Genomic DNA, 20,626 nt, shown 5'->3' with positions numbered 1-20,626 from the left:
TTGACAGGTCTAAGTCAATCCAACTCGGAGTAGTAGATCCAAAAAGAAAAAGTGTCTCGTTACAATGAGACTATGTTGAAAAATAAAATTCTGAATAAATGTCTTAGATCTTTGTAAGGCGGGATACTTTTCAGATCCGACCTCTTAAACTCAAATCCTGGGGAGCTCAAGTACAGACTAGTGTCTGAAATATTCTCCTAATATGTTCTACAAGACCAATTATTCCAAATAAATGTAACAAGGTTATTTGTAGAAATAAAATAAGAGCCTAAATATAATTCAACTTAGAAAAAATCATTTTGAGAGAAAATTGTTTAAAAGTTGTTAGAAGATTTCTTCGAATTTAGTATTTTTTAAAACTATTTTTGGACAATACATAATCTTCCAAAAGTTTTTATTGAATTTTCTCACAAATTGATATTTCTTTCCATATTTATCAATAGTAAAAAATGACAAAGCGTTCGAAAAGACGTTTAACTTTTGTATCTGTTAAAAAAACATACGTTGCGGGCATTTGTACAAACATAATGAAATATAAAATTGTGAATTTAATTAAGAATTAGAAAATGAAGGTTTTTTAATATCCGACTACTATGTATGTGTTGTGAAAGCTTAGAAAAGTTTGATGGGGGGGAGTGCCTTAACCTTCTAAAAATATAGAAAACTGCATTTATAATTATCCCCCACGCCCTCCCCGGTTGCAAAAATAGGACAACCCAACTGGTTTGATGTATCATTCCCTAGGATATAATATGCGTTCATATATTATAAGGAAAAATAGCTTGTTGAGACATGAGGCACGTGTCCTCTAAAGACACACTTCTCACCTGGAATTTGATCCATTCAAATCCATAGTTCCCAATGTCAAAAACTTTAGAGGTTAAAGCCTATGTTTTGAATTAATTTGTGTAAGGATCGACTACGAAACAGAAAGGGGGCAGGGGGCCATGGTGTCCCTACTTTTTGATCATTTACAATAGGGCAAAAACTATTATCACAACACCCTCTATGTGAGTAGCGTCCACCTAATATTTTTTATTAAATAATCAAGGAGTTTTATTATTTAGCCAAGAGATGTCCACACTCTATGTTGCTCACAAACTAATATAAGAAAATAACGTTCATGTCCCATATAGACAGGGTGTTCAAGGGAGTCTATAGGGACTGTATCCCCCCAAATCAAGCAATTCATTTTATAAAAAAAAGTGTATGTGTCAAAATTATAAAATTATGCAGTAGTGGAAAAATTTGAAACTTTTCCAAAAAAAAAAACCCCAAAAAAAAGAAGTATATATACTCCTGCAAATGCCCCTGGTATCCAATATCCATCTCTTGCTTTCTAAAAAGAGGACCCAATTGTCGGTTTTGGAGACGTGGAAAGTTAAGCATTTTTAAATTAGTAAAATATAAAGTTAAATTTGGATTTTTCTTCATTTTTTAATGATTTTGTTTGGATTTATATTTTATTGTGTTATTATTACAGAAAATGTATAAATATACATTCTGAAAATTGACTTAACCCATAGAAAACATTTCATGAAATTATAAAAAATCCTCCTGGAGGCTCTGTAGAGGATGTGAAATGAGGACAGTTGGTCCTCATTTACCAACAAGCTTGTATAGAAGACCTACTATTATTAAAAACTACCCGTTGGAGTATTATGAGAATTAATGATGTAATAACCCTTTATAATGCTTTCTATTGATTACAAAAATGAGCATTTCTTGATCTAAGAACTTTAAAAAGAAGAAGAATAAATAAACGTGCTTAGAAAGGGAAGATGAGAGAACTAGGTATATACGTTGTGGAGACTCATGGACGTAGTACATAATATATAAAGCTAACAATGATAGAGCCATTGATGATAAATACAATATCAGGAAGTAGGAATTGAACATTTTGAGCGTATCAATTGCAATTTTCATGGTTTATTCAATTTGGAAATAGGGAAGGAAGAAGATAAAAGGACGGAGCGGAAACTATTCAGAGCTCTTCAATTCTTCATGGTTTGATAAAATAACATTGATGACGATATATTATTATTTGAAGAAGACAAAAACGACAATAATAAAAACATTTGTGGAAGGAGGGGTGATAATTAGTTCTATAGAAGAAGTAGTTGTACATACAGCAAGAGAGTTCATTAGACAGAGAGAGAGAGAGAGAGAGACATCAGGTCTCAAAATGAGCCACCCCTTTCCACGCTGATCCATTCAACCCATAAATGACTCGACTTATTTTTTTAAAACACTTAAGTTACAGTAGAGGCTTAAAAAGTGGACCTGAAGCTCATGACTACGAATGATGCTAAAATCCCTTTCCCCCGAACTGAAATGTTGCTGTCAAATTTGTCGAAAAAAACAACGTTGTTTTGTCAAAAAAGGAATGCCTGTTTGTCTTTGCCATAAAAAAAAAAATCATTAAAAAACATTCTATTAAAATTGTCAAAGTTTTGTAAAAAAAAAATCCTAGTAATGTCCCAAGAGCCATCATTCCATCAGAGAAGAAGAAGATCCCTTAAGAAGTTGAGAAACATACGTAGGAATTGAATTTTTGTAGAGCATTTTGTAGAAGGCGGAAGGAAGACCTATGATACTATTTAAGTATTAACTTTGCTATCCTTAGCTGTCTCTCATATGATTTTGGAGGATAAAATGAATTACTGCTGTAAAGACAATAATAGCCTACATTTAAATTCGTATTAGAGCATGAAAAATATAATAATTAATAAAATAATCAATAAAAAATTAAAAGGATTTTACTTAATTTTAGCTTATTTATGTCAAAATTCAAAACTAAAACGATTTACGATAAACTACAATATTATAATAGGTAAATTTCTATTGTAAAAACTCCTTGTATACAACTATTTTGTTGTTGACTGTCCATTCGATATAAATATAATAATACCTGCACACCCTTTTGACACTCTCGAAAATCCAAGATATAAATTGACTATATGAACAAAAATCCCTTTAAACCATCATGAAAAATCGGTCCAAATCGATCTAGAAAAAATCCCTTTAAACCAAACTGGAAAAAAAAATCGGTTCTGGACCGAGTCTCAACACTAATATTTACATTATTATTTGTAGATCAAATTTGAACTTTTCTATTTAGGAAGAAGTTATTCATCCTCAAGTAATGAGCTCATGTGCTTCAGTCTTAAATTACTTGCTTTTCAAAGTCAAAATATGAAAAGAAAAAAAAAGAAAGAAAGAAGAAGATATAATATTAAGTATTCAAAGTTATATTGATATTATGGTGATTGAGATAACTCTTCCATGAAAACCTTAGCATGTTTGATATTTAGAAATTGTAGATAAATGTTGTAGCCGCTATTTTATTCTTTGGTAAATTAAAAAAAAAAAAAAACTCGTTTCCTATTAATCCTGGAGACCGATAGTCCCATTCCAAGTAATGAAGCATCAGTTTGGTGTTTACCATCTTCCCCTCCTAAAAGTCCTTCAATAGGGATAGGGATTTCCTCCTATACACGAAAGGAAATAGATTTGCTGTTTCAGAGCAAAATTTGACATTTTGAATCCCATATGACGACAATGAAGAAGATACTTATCTGCTCCGTGATTTGTGAGAGAAACAAGGATCCATGAAGACTTGCTGTTGTTCAAAAGCAAACTTGTTTACTTTTTACGAGTCCCAAACATGTTATTAATGGCATTATTAGAAGACCAAAGCATCACAACAATAATAAAGAATAACCTCGGGCTAACTAAATAAAAAAGCTGAGGCTTAGAAGTTTCGTAGGTAGTGAGTATACATATATTACAGTAGTTCATGTGCTATCCAATATATCTTTAAAGAAAAATGGCTATGTTCTTCAAGGTCTAATAATTCCGGTCAACGACGGTTACTACCGATTAGTAATAAAAGTGATGTTAAAGTTCTAAAAAGAGAAGCAAAAGAAAAGAAGATACAAAACGAGTGACACAATAATGAAACAAATAAATGGTTACTCATTCACACACCCTCGATCAAAAAAGAAAAAAAAATACTAGGGTTTTCTATATAATTGTCTTTTTTCTTTAAAAAAATCACATCCCTAAGGAGTACGCGAGTCAAAAGATTAACATAGCGCACTTTGACCATTTTATACCAATTAGAATTCAAAGTGATTCTATTTTCTGTTCAGTAATATGTTTTTCGCCTCTTAACTTTGAGTCTTTTAAGTGGTTACAAGTAATCCAATACATCCCAGCTATGGAATTATTGGTCATTTAAAAGAAGGGAGATGTGTGTAGTATAAATGTTCAATTAATTCGTGTGCATTCAATCAAACTTCAAAATACTAATAGGTGTTAAAGAAGTTCAAAAATTGACAGCTCAAAAAGATATATGGTGGTCTTATTAATATAACTTTAAAGCAAACTTTCACGTATTGAAATAATCTTAATTATTTTTTGATATGAGGAATCAACGGAATCAAAAAATAAATATAATCCAACCCAGATTTGTTTCTCCTTATTTTCAGCTTTCACGAAAGGAAAGCGCCGTCAAAAAGTATGTGGAAAACCACGATTAGAGAGCGAGGGGGGGATGATGAAAATGAAAAAGAAAATGATCCTTTTAAATCATCAGTCGTAGGTGAGTTGTCCAATGATGCACTTTCGAGGGGACTATGCACCCCAAGGGATGTACTATGATAATAGTGTGAATGAAGGCTTTATTTCCTCAACCACTCCAACATCCAATTCAAGTAAGTACATAATAATTATTAAATTAATTAATGCAAAGGAGCAAAGAACAAATATCATTCATTATATGAAGTCGGCGGTAGAAAGCGTTGAAAGAGATTTTTTATTCTTTTCCGCTTTCTTGAAGAGAAGCAGGTTTATCTGAGAAGATGTGAAGACGTTTTCCATTGGGCGGGAAAGTTTGATTTGTGTGTTAAAATAAGAAAGAAAAACTCCGCACAAATAGATATTAAAAAAATCCTTATTATCCGGAATAAAATACTTATTTCCTGACTTTTTTACGCCTCTCAACAAAGACTTCCCCACTTTTAAAAAGTATTAAATACACCTTTAAACTAAAATATTTTAATTTTTAGATAGCCTCCGGGATCAATTTATGGAAACTCAGGTCTTTCATGACTTGATGGAATCCGCCACCTATAATGATTCTTCCTCCTCTTCGTCATCTCCTGACTCATCCTCCTCCAATCATTGTCATATTCAAATTAATTACAAGCTCAAAAAGAAAAAAGCAACGATTCAACGCTATGCTGCTAATCTCCGGGAAAGGAAACGAATGCAGTCCATCAATGATGCTTTTGAGGGACTGAGACAGCATATCCCAACGCTTCCCTATGAAAAGAAGTTGAGTAAAGTGGACACTCTGAGGCTAACTATCGGGTAAGATACAAATGATTTTATTTTTGCTTCCTGTATTTATTATAATATACTTTCATGTTAATTCAATTTTCAAATATGCGCTATTGATTCCATGTAAAACCAAAACATTCATAGTTTTTTTAAGGTCTCCATATGCCTCGGACACGATTAACCTGAAAAGTGTATTTTTTGATTTATTTTCTTGGATTATATTAATCATTCTTTTGTATTTTATGTGCTTCTAGCTATGTTAATTTTCTTGCCGATATTGTTGCCAATGATTCATCCACAGGCAAAGAACCGCCTCCCGTACCTCAACAAAAAAAAATAATTGTATACAGCTCTCGAGGTAAGTTTTAAATCTTAATTGAAATATATGTCATCGTTCATACATTTAATGATAGTGTAAAAAAGGGTTATTTGACGCAAATCAATACATTTTATGTATACATTTCCCTACGCAACATTTAGCGTAGCCATAAATCCACACATTTCTTTCATGAAGATATAATTTAGAATAAAAGTATAGGTAGAGTTGTAATTATTTCTATGAAGCATGTGTAAGCGTCATCAAATCCTTACACCCTTGTTCATAAATAATAATAGTACATCTCGTGGAAAGAGATAACCACAGGATTTATACGTGATAAAAAGTGCTAAACGCTCATTTCATGACATCTACAAATCACCGTTTCATGAGAGTTTTTAATAAAACAAGGAAATACTTTCATTTGTATGACCATTATAAAATAGACTGTCCTGTTTTTGGGGTAAAACTTTGTTTCCCCTCTAGAAAAATCTTTTTGGAACAGTAAAAAAACTGTCTTTGCATAAGTTTAACGGATCTAGATTCATTCTTTCCGAGATAAATATCCTTTTAATTTCAAAAAATGGCATTTTTAGGTCGAAATTAACTATTTTTAGGCCTCTTGTACGACCGTCTTAAATATATATATATTAACACCCAGCGTAACAGTTGTTCAATAAAAAGGTTGTGCCTTTATCGGTCTAGCAGTTCAAGCGGTTCTGGTTCTTGAACTGTTAGGACTGGAACTGACAAAGTTCAGCCAAGAACGCAATATATTGCTTATAGGGCTCGGTTCTTTTGCTTTGGTTCTTATATAGAATATATAAAGAAAATGCAATATATATTATTAAAAGAAATTAGATTAAATCAATTAGTCGATTTTCTGAGGTTTTTTTGTCCAATTACAGCGTTTTTTAATGATTTTTTTTTACGTCGCCAGAAAGATTGTATCAGTGTTCCAAATAGCTAAGGGCTTCTTATGGTTCTGGAAATGTGTTTTTAGGCACAAGACGGTGTAAATAAAAGAGGGAAGGGAACAGGGGTAGATTATGGATTCAATCTGTTAGTAAGCTTGACGGGCCCCAACAATATGATAACTACAATATTTTTTAAGTCAAAAGTTCCCAAACTTTACTATGCCAAGACCCCCTACACTAACAAGTTTTTAGCTGAGGCCCCATTATACGAAACATGTGTACTATGTATGTATGTGATGTAGGATCAATCCTCAATTATCCATCCTCCTGCACCCCTCCCCCTAGCCTCCCCTTACGGCCCCCAATTTAAAAACCATTCTCTTAAACAACCTTAGACTTCGGTGGCCCTGATGGAACTTGGGGAACAATTCACACTTTGCATAAGGTAGCTGCAACCCTGTTTGTATCTAATATAACTTCCTTGGCCCAAATTTTCTAGCGAAACCTCTTGTTTTAAGTCCCTGTTACCAAACTGAGTATATATAAGAAAGAACCAAGACCAAATACCAAAATCGAGACCAATAAAGCCCAAAACCCTTGAACAAAAGAAGCGAGACCGATAGAACCACTGAACTTGAACGGGGCACAACCTTACTCAATGATGATTTGGGATTTTATTATATATTATCAATGACAAAAGGACTTTTTGTTTTAGAAAATATTAGTAGGATTAAATTACGTTATATTATTTGATAAAAATGGCCAATTTGTTGATTGACCATGGTAGAATAATTATTTTTGCATACGAAAAAAGAATAAGCCACAGAACGGGACAGTCTAGTGTACAATCACGAAATAATTATTGTATCAATGAGTAATTGTACATATGAAGCCCGTCAATACAACCTAGGATAATTTTTTGGATTATATTTGTATTTTTTGACGAAAATTATCTGCAAATTCTATCTACAAATGATTCTTATTAACCCTATGGGTATGCCACAAATTGCATTTAAAGTATCCAAAATGGAACATCACAAGAGAAGAATGATAAATAAATACATATTTTATTTGAAAGGCCATGTTAGGGCCAATATATTATAAACTATAGCTAAAATGTTGCACATCTTAACTCATTCCACAAATCAACGTAAATTGGGAATCCTTTTTGATTTTTGACCACTTTTCGTAATCGGATGTACCTTGTAACTAAATATGAATGGGCGGCGCAGGAAACCATTCAATATAGACGTAGGATGTAATATTTTAAGGAGGACAAATCAATTTTATCTGAATATTGATGTATAATTAATTATATACAAATTTGGAACACGAATATAGAAAAAAACTTTTTTGATGACATTTTTATTTATATAATAGAAGGAATTTTTTAATGATGTTTCTTTAAATTTGGTTTTTTAGAAAAAAAAAAATTTTTTTGTTTCTTTTCTGTCTTTGTAAAATATATTACTCGAATTTAGTAAATCAATTATTTCCCTTGTTCATCTTTGCCCCCCCTCCTCCTCATCTTCACATCAATAGTGTCACTAAATAATTGCTTTAAAATTTACAAGGGACTTTTTGGGGTTACATATAATCTGGGGGACATGCCCCCTTAGGGTATTTATACAAAATAATATTTCTTTACACAGGACCTGCCCAGATTTATCAGACTGACATCTATTTTTTATTTTTATTTTGACTTACATTTCATTTTTCCGATTCTATTTTCTTTAAATGATTAGACATGGGCCTCTTTTATTTTTTTCTAGAATGTGTCGAAATTTTTTGACTGACGGATTTAGATAGAAATTAATATTTTTATCTAAAAAGGCCTTTTTATTTAAAAATATATACATATATTTATATATTTTTTTATATTTTACCCCATAACTAATCCAAAATTTCCGACTAACATCCCATTTTTTCCGACTCTGATACTTCATTGTGTGTGTGTGGGGGGTCACTATATACATATAATATGAACAAACAAAGGAATAAGGCAATTTTGTAGGGGCACACTACTTATCATGAATAAATATGTATGTTAGTATTCTTACCTGGACAAATTATTTGGAATAGATAGTCCCTCAATTAATCACTTACCTCCCACATAGATGTTTGATAATTTTTTATTTTTGTTCATATCATAGTCTGTATGTATGTATATTAAGTTTTTATGCTCTTTTTTATGAATAGCTCTGCTAATGGAGCTCTCCCTTCTTTTGCTAGGGAAAATCTATCTATAGTAGCAGCTGGAGAACATATATATATATATATATATATAGTTCCAGCTGTAATAATTGTTTCGAATAACATAAATTATAAAAACATGAGTAAGGAACATTGGAAGAAGTGTGAATGTTTTGACAAGATAGGTTATTAAAAATAGGTAAATAGGAGGGGTTTTTTTTCTTTATTAATGGATGCTAAAGGATCGGGGAGGACGGATCAGGGGTATACAAAGTTTTTACTATGTGGGGTTTAACCTATTTAAATACCACTTTTTTTTAGAGATACTTGTATAGTAGAGAATTGTTTAAATAGATGTATAAAATAAAAGTATTCTTTTTTTATAAAGGTTGATATTTTTTTTAGAAAAATCAATTCTGATTTTTTCCATAAAAAACATCAATTGCTCAAATACATATTTTTATTTGCCCGAATATTATTTGGTTTTCCGGAATCTGGGGTGGAGTTAATTGCCCCCGTGTCATCAGGTCTCTTATAGATATGTTGCACATATTTATTGTCGGTGTTTAATGCTTGAATTAAACAGTTATTTATGAAAAAAAATAAAGTCGTTGGTATTACTGAATTTATCAGGATCTTAGCTTCAAATGATATATCGCATGTTTCAATTGGAGTAAAGATGCAGTGTAAACAAATCAAAGACATCATATAGTTGATTTGATTGTAGCGCTATGTTCAAATAGGCAAATTGCCGAAATAGTAAATAAATATCCGTACAGTCCAGATGATCAAAAACGTATGAAAGATGGAGAGAAGCATGAAGAGGTTGTCAGCTATTGAAAAGGGACTGGTAAACCTCGCACGGATGTCTAGAGGCCATTTAAGGGGATCCAAGGATATTCATGAAAAAATGGGAATAAACATACAAGCTTCGAGGTCAAAAACAATCACAAAGGTTCAAAAAGTTTGTTTGAGATCGTAAGTACGGATTCCGAAGCAAATATTGACAAAAACTCTTTGGACGAAACGGAGCACACGATGCAAGTCAGTAACTATCTTTGTTAAAAGACATGGAGAAAATATATGAAGAATTGAACAAGTTTACAACAGGTGTATTGACAGATATCTGACTTTATCCACAGTTGTTTTTTTGCAAGAGAAAATATCCAGCTTAAGTTATGGTTGTGGGGTTAATGCATCGAGTGGAAAGAAGATGTTCTTATTAGGCCGTTGCTCTACAATCTAATAAACTACCAGTTGTCTTTGTTGAGTTTGTATCGACATCTTTACCCTAATCAGATCATCCGATATACTATTTGAATGTTAAAAGCCTAAGAAATTCAGTGTAATCAATTACTTTTTGAAATATCCATAAATGAGTATTTAACTGTGAAGAAAGTGGCAATAGATTTGTTCCACCCTGTGTATAACATATGAGAGATAGGTTTTGTAGACTACAAGTGTTAAAATATAATTAATTTAATCTAGATACAATTGTAGATACCTAAATATAGTTATCCATATGGATTTAATAATAAAAAACAATAACAAAAAATGACTCACAATGGATGAGTGACGTAAGCTGTTGGATTACTGACGACATGTTCATTCACACTTTTTTATCAACTCATTCTCCATTGAAAGGATTAGATGGTGAAAATCCGCAGGTGGAGATCGGGTTGTGTTTACATTAATATCACTCAACCAGAATTATCAATTCCGATGATAGCTTCTACTTTCTATACAATTATTCGTTTTTCCTCAGTGCTCCATTTTTGAAATATATATATAACATGTAATTCCATTTTAAGAGGATTTAACTTTTTTTATTCCGGCCTAAGTGCTAATATAAGGAATATTTAGATTTAAGTTATTTTCTACTCTGATGCAGTGATTCCCAAACTTTACATTACCCTGGAACCCTTAATCATTTTTCCTAGGTGGGAAAAGTCCTCATACTGCAAGTCTCATCTCTCTGCACAAAATATCCAAGTCAAGTATAAAACCTTGAATATTTTCTTTGAGCCGAGATCAAGTCTTCAAAAAATAAGAGATGCTTTAATATAGTACTCAATATCTAATGAGATAGTTCAAATGACTTTCGAGTCTAAGTCGAGTTCCCTCTCTTTGATTGCACGAGCAAATCGTGTCGCAAGTCTTTTAAATATAGACTAAAGTCCCTATCTCTGCCATTTTCCAACATACAAAATATGTTCAAAGTTATTGAGGAGGTACCAGAGAGCTCAAATTGAGAACTACTGCTCTGATGACTTGCCTAATATGGCACTCAAAATATGTATTTTGGAGAACATCATGATTTTAATAAACACAATAATTAAAAGCCCATTGTTGATAGAATGGGGATAATATTCAAAATAAATTAAGATCCTGAGCAGTTGTTTAAGGATTTAAATTTATAATTCAATTATTCACGCTTGTTTTGTAATCCTCTTGGAATAGAAGTTGATATTATATCAAATATGTGATTATACTAGAGGTACAGAGAGCGAGAACAAAAAGAAAAATAATAATAATGAGAGTTCATAGATTAAATAAACAGATCCTTCTACAGGAGTATCATAATATTAGAAGATGATATGAATCAGATCAATTGCACATAAGTATCAAGGAGATTAATCTAGACCTATTTGGGATCATCATCAGATTTGACAATCTCCCTGGTTTTTTCTTCTTCCTTAAAATATATTTTTCCACACATCAAAGATAGAGCTTTGATGTTTGTACGTAATGTATGTATATTATAATTCGTAAGCATTAGTCAAACCAACCATGTCATAATATCCCAAATCCTTAAAAAAAACAGTAGCGGTTCCATTACATATTTCAATTCCGTTTCTATAATTATATATACAAATATTTTGTTTAACAAAACGGGGTTAACACTGACCCCACAGTTCTTGATGATTCAGTTCATATTTAGGACTCAAGACTGTATTTCTGTCCAGTTCAGTCTCGCTCTGGTCCAGTTAAGTCCTGAATTTCGGTCCTAAAACTTATAAAGTTCGTTCCTTGATGACATCACTCAACTTTATTTATTTTTATTTCATCAGTTCCGAAGGACCGGCCCCAAGGACTGGACTGGATCGAATAAGTAAGAACTAACTCAAAACTACCTCAAGTTAATAATTACAATCATATTATTGCGAATTATTAATTGATTATTGCATTTTTCTAAATAGGTAGGTAAATAGGTGTTGAACATGCTGTGAAAATTTGAGTTTTTTCACACTTTAAGTTTTTGAGCATTTTTATGGAAAATTGCTCTTTTTCGGTATGAGTGAATTATTCTAAATTCCATGAATATATATTTGTTGTGCTATGTTATTTTCATCCTTAGTATAGATTTCGAAAATTTATTTGGATGATAAATAGTAACTTAGTCATTAGACTATAGGACCTGAAAAGATATCGATTAGAATAATTGACCATAATTGAGTAGATATTGAGATGAAATTTATGAATATTTTGGAGCACAAAAGACCAATTATATCAGTTCATATATATTATTCTTCAACATTATGTTTGAATTCAGATGAGAAAAGCGGTGGTGATCGTGCAGATAATTATTACATCGAGGCATGGTACTGCAAAAATAGAACGACAAAATCGAATTTTCGATTGTCGATTACACATTGATATGTGTTTGCGTTTATTTTTGATTGTAATCTACCTTTGTTATATTCAAAAATCATAGAAATATTTATATGAAATAAACAATGAAAAGTAGAAATATATTGGTCACAGAACTTTGACGTCCGGCCTCGATCTAAATTTTAAGAACAGAACCAAATTGGATGGAAAAGCCGTCCCATAGCAATGGATTTTTTTTTTTTAGGAATAATATATTTATATTCCTCTGCTTAAAATAAGAATAATTGCAAAGCATTCTCGTCTTTGAAATATGTATGCTTAACTCTTTGACAGATTTTACACGATATATCTCGTTTTCAATTTGTACTTTTTGTGGCAGAACCGATATCATGTTTTAGAAGGAAATATTAGCAAATTATAAAAGAGGGATAATTTCAGCAAACTTTTCTGCCATTGAAGTACTCAGAAAGGTACGAGTTGGTTTTGAATTGAAAATAATGAGTCCTTATCATGTCAAGTTGACAAAGTAGACTAGGATTTGACACCAGAGCGGAAAGGAGTCCATATACTTCAGGGACTCTTTAATCGATGTGAATTCATAAACAAAAGGGATTCATGGCCTGTTTTAAAAATTTAGCCTTCCCAGAGGATTTATGGATCTTCAATTTTGCCATGATTCTTCTCTTACAGCAAATTGATGATAATTGATGACACCCCCATCCCCTCTCGCCAGAAACTCAAATATTGACAGCTAATATGCTGTCTCTCAGAAATCAAGGCTAGCATATTTAATTTATATTGTTGTAAGCGTGGTTATTTGACCAAAAATATGCTATTTTTTGTATTTGTTTCCCCACGAAATTGACATGGATTTGACAAATAGATTAATCCATTAGAGTGTTAAAGTTTTACTAAACTAATTCAATTGGTAAACTAAGGAAATGCTCTAATATAGTCTGTAGCCCTGTAGAGGGCGTTTTAAAATTTGAACCGTTTTCTTTAAAATATTTATGATCGATACAACAAGGTTTTCTCATTTCCCAGGAAATGTTTTTTTCTAATTTTTGGGATAACGTGATTAAACAGGGACGTCTGCAGGGGTGGGTTGGAGGGACTACAGCCTCTCCAACCAAATTAAGGAATTTTTATTTTTCAAATAAAAATTCTTCTTCATTCAGCCAAATTATGTAGCAGAAGTAAAAAATATTTCTTATTATATTTTAAGTAGAAAAAATAAGTTTTAAACTAGTGTTTACCATAATAAATTGTCAATTATCATGTTCTTGATTTTATCACAAATAGTTCACACCTCACTTTTTAAAAACAATAGTTTCCGTTTATTATTATTTTTTTTTTTAATTCCACATCAAAAAATACTTATATAGCAAAAGATGAACGTGTTGATTTTTGTAAGAGCTGAGCATTGTATAATTGTGAAATATACAATCCCACCCGCGGGCTTTAAGTAAACTTGCGCATCACTAGAATCAATGTAAGCTTAAATTAAGTCCGGGATTTCCCGTAGATGTAAAGTCCAAGATATATCGGGAGAACGGGATCCCGAGACATAACCCATGGGCGTCCACAGGGATGGGCTGGAGAGGCTGTAGCCCCCACAAATTAAGGAATTTTTGCTTTTTATTAGAAAATGTAATATTTGATTTTTTTTTTAAAAATGTAATATTTGAAATTAAATTAAATTTTTCAAATTTTTTTCCAAAATTTGAATTTTCTGTGAATAGTTGTGCATTTTTGAATTTTTTCTCCAAAAAATTTAATATTAGAAATTTTTGGTGAGCAGCTGTAGATTTTTGAAATTTTTTTCCACAAATTTAATTCTTGAATATTTTTAAAATAAAAATACAAAAACCAAGCCTCCCCCAAAAAAAAAAATGAAAAAAGAAATATGTAGATATAATCCTGCGGACTCCCTTGTAGACCTTTGATACAACCACAATAATAAAAAGCTTAGAAATAATTATTTATTCGTTTTTAATATTTGACGCATAAAATCAAAATATCGGGGTCAAAAAATGACCTCATTTCGGATAAATCGATTTGGCAAAAGAAAAGTTAATAGAGATATACCATTAATATTGATTATGTATTTATCAGGTGTGGAGGACATTAATTAGCCCTTATGACTAGTTCTCCCTACCTTTACCTTTATTATGCTCACTCATATCAAATGTGTTCTGCAACCAAGGATAATTACTATCGACTCCCGTCTGTTAACTCATTGAGGGTGAGATAATTGAGGTTGCAATTAGAAAGGAATGGCCAAAATATTATGTACGTACGTCAATGGTTACCATTGTAAGAACACCTGTTATTTATTTGGATTTGTTTCTTTTTCACAAGTGTATGTACATAATAATTATCACGTGAACACACACACACACAAAAAGTGAAAAATTATATAGAAGATCACGTTCATTCATATGCCCCATGATTTAATCAGTTTCCAATATCTAAAAGATCCACAACACAGATTGTTCATAATTGAAATATGTAATTGTATATGTAGATGTAGAAACCTTCTTATCTTAATTTTTTATCTAACAAATATAATAATTATTTTTGTACTCCTAGGATCCCAATATATGAGTCACAGTTTGAGTTGGTCGAACGATAAAGAGAATTCATCAAAGTTTGGTTGTAAAATATGGACTCCTGAGGACCCGCGATCCGCAAGAGCAAATGGAAGATATCCTGCGGAATAATAATGTACTTTACGGATTACATCTACTTACATTTAACTTATGGGTTTTTTTCTAGTCATTACTTTGATGAAATATAATATTTTTGCGTTAATCAATAATCACATAACATGTTAGATAAAACAAAATATATAGGTAAAGACGAGTATATATAAAAACATTTATTTTATTTTTTAGAATTGTTTTTCCATCATATTTAAACCATATAGAAAGTAGTAAAATTAATTATTCTGTGACATATTTATTAATTGGTCTTATAATTACTAGTTTTGAGATATCATTTTTGCAAGGTTGGACAATTTAATTCGGTTCAAGTTTGGTTTAGAGCGTTCTTGTTGTCAAATTTGACCTCCAAAAAAATCGTTCTTAGTCGGTCCCACGAAATATAGATTCAGTTTTGTTAAGCAAATAAATTTGTGAATAAATAAAATCACTTTCTTTTTTTTGTTTTGCAAGAAACAAAAAAAAAAAAATGATATGGTTTTCCCATTCCACTGTTTCAGACTGAAGTCATAAACCAAAATACCGTGCCAACTCCGTCTAAAAAAATTATAAAACCGAAAAAAATCGATTTTAGTACATGTAAATAAAGTTAATCTTTTTGGATTAACTTCAATCTAAAGTCCAAGGTCTTACACGCCATTAACAAAAATCCATTTGATTTATTTGCAAAGTTCTTTTGTCTTCAAATGAGATGGCATATAAAAATTTGAGTCAAATCAGATATTTTTAATATCTAAATACTAACGGTAGTACCCGAAATTGCCCAGAGTAATTAGGCGTCGACTTAAAGACAATTTTTTAATAATAATATACAACTCCCCAAGAAATCCTCAGTGTTACTCTGAGGATTTCATGAGCACACTCACACGTAGCTACTCAATACAATAAAATTTACAAATATCAATTCAAATGACGTGTTCTCTCCTCAATAATGATAGGAATTTGAGAAAAAAAAATTAATATGTTGGGATAGCAGATGAGTACTTTAGTCTCATGAGCGCTCACTAATAAAAACAAATCAAAATTGAATTTGACATACCAGCGTTTATATTTTATTCAAATCTTAAAATATACTGAAAATGGACTTGAATTATGATATACATAAGAAGGGGAAGTTTGCAGATTGTGGGCTTGAGGGGTAGTATCCCCCCCCCCCATAGCAATTATATATATATATACAACGAGTTTAGTTCATCATATAAGCGAGCTTGCTAGAATATTCAATTTGATGTATCGTAAGGACTGCTGGGCAAGACAGGCAGATTTTGACAAAACACGCAACCAATCATAGTCTATGACGTCACCATTGCTAGAATTTTCAATTTAATGTATCGTACCGACTGCTGAGCAAGAAAAACAGATTTTGACAACATATGCAACCACTCATACACTATGACATCAATATAAAAAAGCGTGGCCGAAGTCAAACATCAGTCATACACGCCTTATTTCTATTAATCTTGATATACATATATAATCCCGTGGACACCTCTGATCAATAACAAAAACAATGCTCTCGTAAAATAATAGTGATATTAAGAATAATTAATCTTGAATATAACTTCCGTAGACAGCAAAAAAGGCTTCCAGGGAGCAGCGGAATTAGCTGCAGATGCTTTTTGGTATGGCAACCCACGGGCTTAAGGCTGCAAAAAGTGTTAGATTCCAGAAGCCTGGACCGTTTCTTTCCACGAGGTACTATAATTCAGGTGATTCAAATCTAGTGATTGGGGTGGCCAAGATTTCACCAAAAAAATAAAAAAATGGAACTGAAATAATTGTTCAATCGTGCTGTTAGGAGTGGCACTTTTTGGGGTTCTATAGAGAAACCAACCTCTTTGATGCATCTAAACACGGTGGACCTTAAGATCTTTATGTCCATTTCCGTGATGTAGAGATCCTTTTGATTCCTAAAGGCTTTGACTGCAACTTCAGTAGTCAATTTTCTTGAATAACCATACCTTGGGGTGTCTCTGAGAACCTCCTCCTTATCAAGGCGTACCTTTAATACGCATGCCGGTTGCCTTTGAGTCATATTTTGCCGCATTAATACTTTTGGCAACATTTTGGGTCCAAGTAAAGTTACCATCTTTCGTCTTTGTTGTTCTTACGACATGATAATACTATAGAGATAAAATACATGGAGATATGATGCTGAGAAATACTAAGATAATTTCTTTGACGTCGCGACAGCAGACAAGAGAAAAAATATAGTTGATCAATACAATCGAAAACACATAGGATTTCCCGCTATAAGCTCAAACAATTTTGTCAAATTAAAGGGATAATTTGCTTCTCATTGTCCATTACAACCTCCTATATTATTTAAATAAGATAGATATATATCTAATGAAACCTGATGACAGCTTAGCTATTCTCCTCAAAGACATTCTTCAAATTGTCTGGGTTAACATGTTGATTTTCGGTTTTGAATTAAAATCTTCCCTTTTAAAAACAGAACTCAAATCCCTTCAGGATTTATTCTAAATCCAATTTGGGGGGCGGTCATTTGATGAAAATGAGCAAATTAAATTTTAACCCAACTTTTCATATCCAAAATGATTTTTTTTAGGACTTTGGGAAAAAAATCTGGCCAAACCCCCTTCCCTTACCCTCAAAATTATTTTTTCACCTATGAATCCGTATTTTTTATTACTTTTTCAAAGTAATAACAAGAAACTCGCTAATGTCGTGATCATTAAAGCCTTTTTATGCTTAAAGTAATAGACATATAACATTTTATGTCTATAAAGTACAGTTAAAAGGTCATAATAAAGGTAAATGTCTTCTAAATTTTACTTTAGCGTATAAGTAATAGGGTGTCCAACTTTTAGGGTGACCTATTAATTCGATTTTCTGTTGTATCATAACGAAAAAATTATGTTTGTAAAGTTTCCGTCTTGAAAATTCTTTCTTTTTTTTTTTTTACTTCTAAAGCCATTTTGAAAATTACTGATATTCTCTATATGGGTTTAGAAGTTTCAATTTTAAGGTTATGTTGCTGAAGTTCATAAGTCTCATCTTTAAAGTTATGCTTTTGAATTTCAAAAGTTTCAATTTCTCAAATGATACATAGCCCAGCGAAATACTTCGGATACTCAAACGATCAAAACCGCTTTACTGATCTCCAAATCGAATCAAATAAGGATCAGAGCTCACTACTAAATGTTATTGTAAATTCCTAAAGTAATAGAAATTACTGTTAAGTGGAGTGCCAAAAACAAGTATACACATAGTTGGACAATGGATAGTAAGGGAAACTGTTTATGAAGTAAGCGAATAAATAAAAAATTAATGTCGTAGAAAAATAATTGAATATTGCTGAAGAGTATCAAATTTCTATGCAAATACCACAGCGAGTATTTTTAATACTCCTAATGTATATTATGGATATTTCGGGATTGATGCTGCTGCATATAAGTTCATTTTTCAGATTGCATTACAATTAATTATGAGTGAAGATGTATAATTTATGTACATATCGTATATACGGTCAAAAATCCCATTTCATAGTACAATAAAATGAATTCTGACTTATTAAGTCTTTACTTTTCTTTTAAAATAAGACATATTTACCATTGGAAGTAAATCGCTCAATATTAATAATTTAATAAATATAACAATTGGAGCATGATTCAGAATGATTGATTAATTGGTTCCAGTTGCTTTTTATTCATCTTTCAATTTCCAGTAAAAAGATAATAATATCAAACAAAAGCTGTCATTTCATTATAGTTTCAACTTTGTAAGACAATCATAGATCATGGATCTTTGAAATTGTATTTATTAATGCTCTAATTACTGTAAAGCTCCCACAGAAAGTTATTTAATTCTACAGGTTTTTTTACTTTGCGCGAAATGCTACAAATTAGCATAACTGTTTATCACAATGGTGAATGTCCATACCTTGATTTAAAAAAATAATAATTATTCCCATGCAGGGGTGCAGTGCATCGTCTAGAACTTCACCAGGTTATCAACAGAACCCAAAAATAGGAAAGTGCATGATGAAATTCGGAAATTTAAACAAAAATAATAACTCAAAGAATTGAAAATTAAAGTGTGTTTCCCATTGAACTCTGTTATTGCTTCCACTAAATGTACTCTTGGTAAAACATTTGGGTAGATTAATGCTTTCTAATAATTTGTCCGAAATTATAATTTTTCGAAAGACCTCGATAAAAGTAGGAATGTAACTGATACTTAATTAATTAGTTACATTAATAATAAGTAATCATACATTTATTTAATGCGTAAAATGCTGAACTTTCGAGGTACAATGATACATCGACACATTAGACACTTGGTTAACAAGTGTTTTGTATACGAGTACGCACTATTTATTAGAATGTGATAATTTGAATTGAATTCAAAATTTCCATGTCAGTGAACAACATCAAACAAATGGTATTTGGGCAAGAACAAAACCAAAGTTATAGAGTGGGTTCACTAATTACTGTAAACTTCTTTTTTTTCTTCCTTTAAGCCAGTGATTCATATCCGTGGGAGGGGGGATTTCCCTTCAACGGAGAATTCGGGACGTTCAAAAGGCTCTAAAGGCAGAACCTATGTCAGTTGAAGGTATTAATATTCAATATCGTGTTCTATGACTTATATAACAATAATATATTTTGGTTTTTATCTGACAATAAGAATTGATATGGCATTCAAGGAAATATATATTAAGAATTACATTAAATGTTTTGTTGCATTTTGAAAATGTTAGTAATAGTAAAGAGATATATATTGTTTAGATCGTCGTTACCCTCGTCCTCGAATGACCTCCAGCGCCATTTCTATACCGAAGTAACTACTCCTAAGTTTATTTTGTAAAACTTTTTTTTTACAAAAACATTTCTGACTTATTTTATAAAATTTAGTGATATATATATTTTTTTTTAAAGGGTCAATTTGTTTTCTACCCAAGTGCCACACTTAAATTTAAAAAAAAATGTTATTGAGCAGGCCAAAGATGTCACAGTTTCATCAAACAAGATATTTTAGAAATAATAAAATTCAATTAGAAGTGTTCAAAATATTTAGACTAATACTCAAGTATCCGAAATCGTTAAGTCACAACATTGAATTCAAAATAATGCAAAATTGGGATTTTTAATTTGTTGATTGGCTTTTGTATTAATTTTTATGAAGCTAAGAAAAATTAAAATAATGATTTTATTTTTTTCTACGGACGTTACATGAATATCAACATACATATGGGAGGATATAAGGATTATGCACGTTTATAGTTGCATGGTAGCTACTATCAGGGTTATTATGGAATTATTATTCAATAGAGCATCTTCACTAACGTCATAAATTGAAACATAATGGAAGGAGACGCCATCTTTGTGACCTCAAAGTCGATATTTTACTGCATAAAATGGAAAAAAAATCCCATTCATCTTGATGAAACTTTGTCAAAAAGCTTTTATAAATATCAAAAATACTTATTATTTTCATGGAATACTAGTTAATGTCAACGGTAAGCAGTGATATTGGAATATAATCAAAGTAAT

At 31.4% G+C, this 20,626-nt stretch overlaps 1 protein-coding gene across 1 annotated transcript; it reads left to right on the top strand.

Moving 5' to 3' along the window:
* Positions 1 to 4,592: 4,592 nt before the first annotated feature.
* Positions 4,593 to 15,246, top strand: LOC121120985 (pancreas transcription factor 1 subunit alpha). The gene is made up of 4 exons (XM_040715851.2): positions 4,593 to 4,718; positions 5,073 to 5,376; positions 5,601 to 5,704; positions 14,977 to 15,246. Exons 1-4 carry the CDS (start codon positions 4,619 to 4,621, stop codon positions 15,105 to 15,107), a joined length of 639 nt encoding a protein of 212 aa, XP_040571785.1. The 5' UTR covers positions 4,593 to 4,618; the 3' UTR covers positions 15,108 to 15,246.
* The last annotated feature ends 5,380 nt before the right edge of the window (positions 15,247 to 20,626 follow it).

This window comes from Lepeophtheirus salmonis, chromosome 6, assembly GCF_016086655.4.
Source record: "Lepeophtheirus salmonis chromosome 6, UVic_Lsal_1.4, whole genome shotgun sequence".
NCBI lineage: Eukaryota > Metazoa > Arthropoda > Copepoda > Siphonostomatoida > Caligidae > Lepeophtheirus > Lepeophtheirus salmonis.
Note: the sequence above shows the minus strand (reverse complement) of the source record. Positions and strands in the feature narration are given on the sequence as shown.

What these genes read in the sequence shown, in the direction of transcription:
- LOC121120985 (XM_040715851.2), top strand. Translation starts at nt 4,619, where the DNA reads ATGATGCACTTTCGAGGGGACTATGCACCCCAAGGGATGTACTATGAT. An exon ending in ACTCTGAGGCTAACTATCGG is followed by an intron (nt 5,377 to 5,600) that starts GTAAGATACAAA and finishes ATGTGCTTCTAG; the next exon opens with CTATGTTAATTTTCTTGCCG. An exon ending in AATTGTATACAGCTCTCGAG is followed by an intron (nt 5,705 to 14,976) that starts GTAAGTTTTAAA and finishes TTGTACTCCTAG; the next exon opens with GATCCCAATATATGAGTCAC.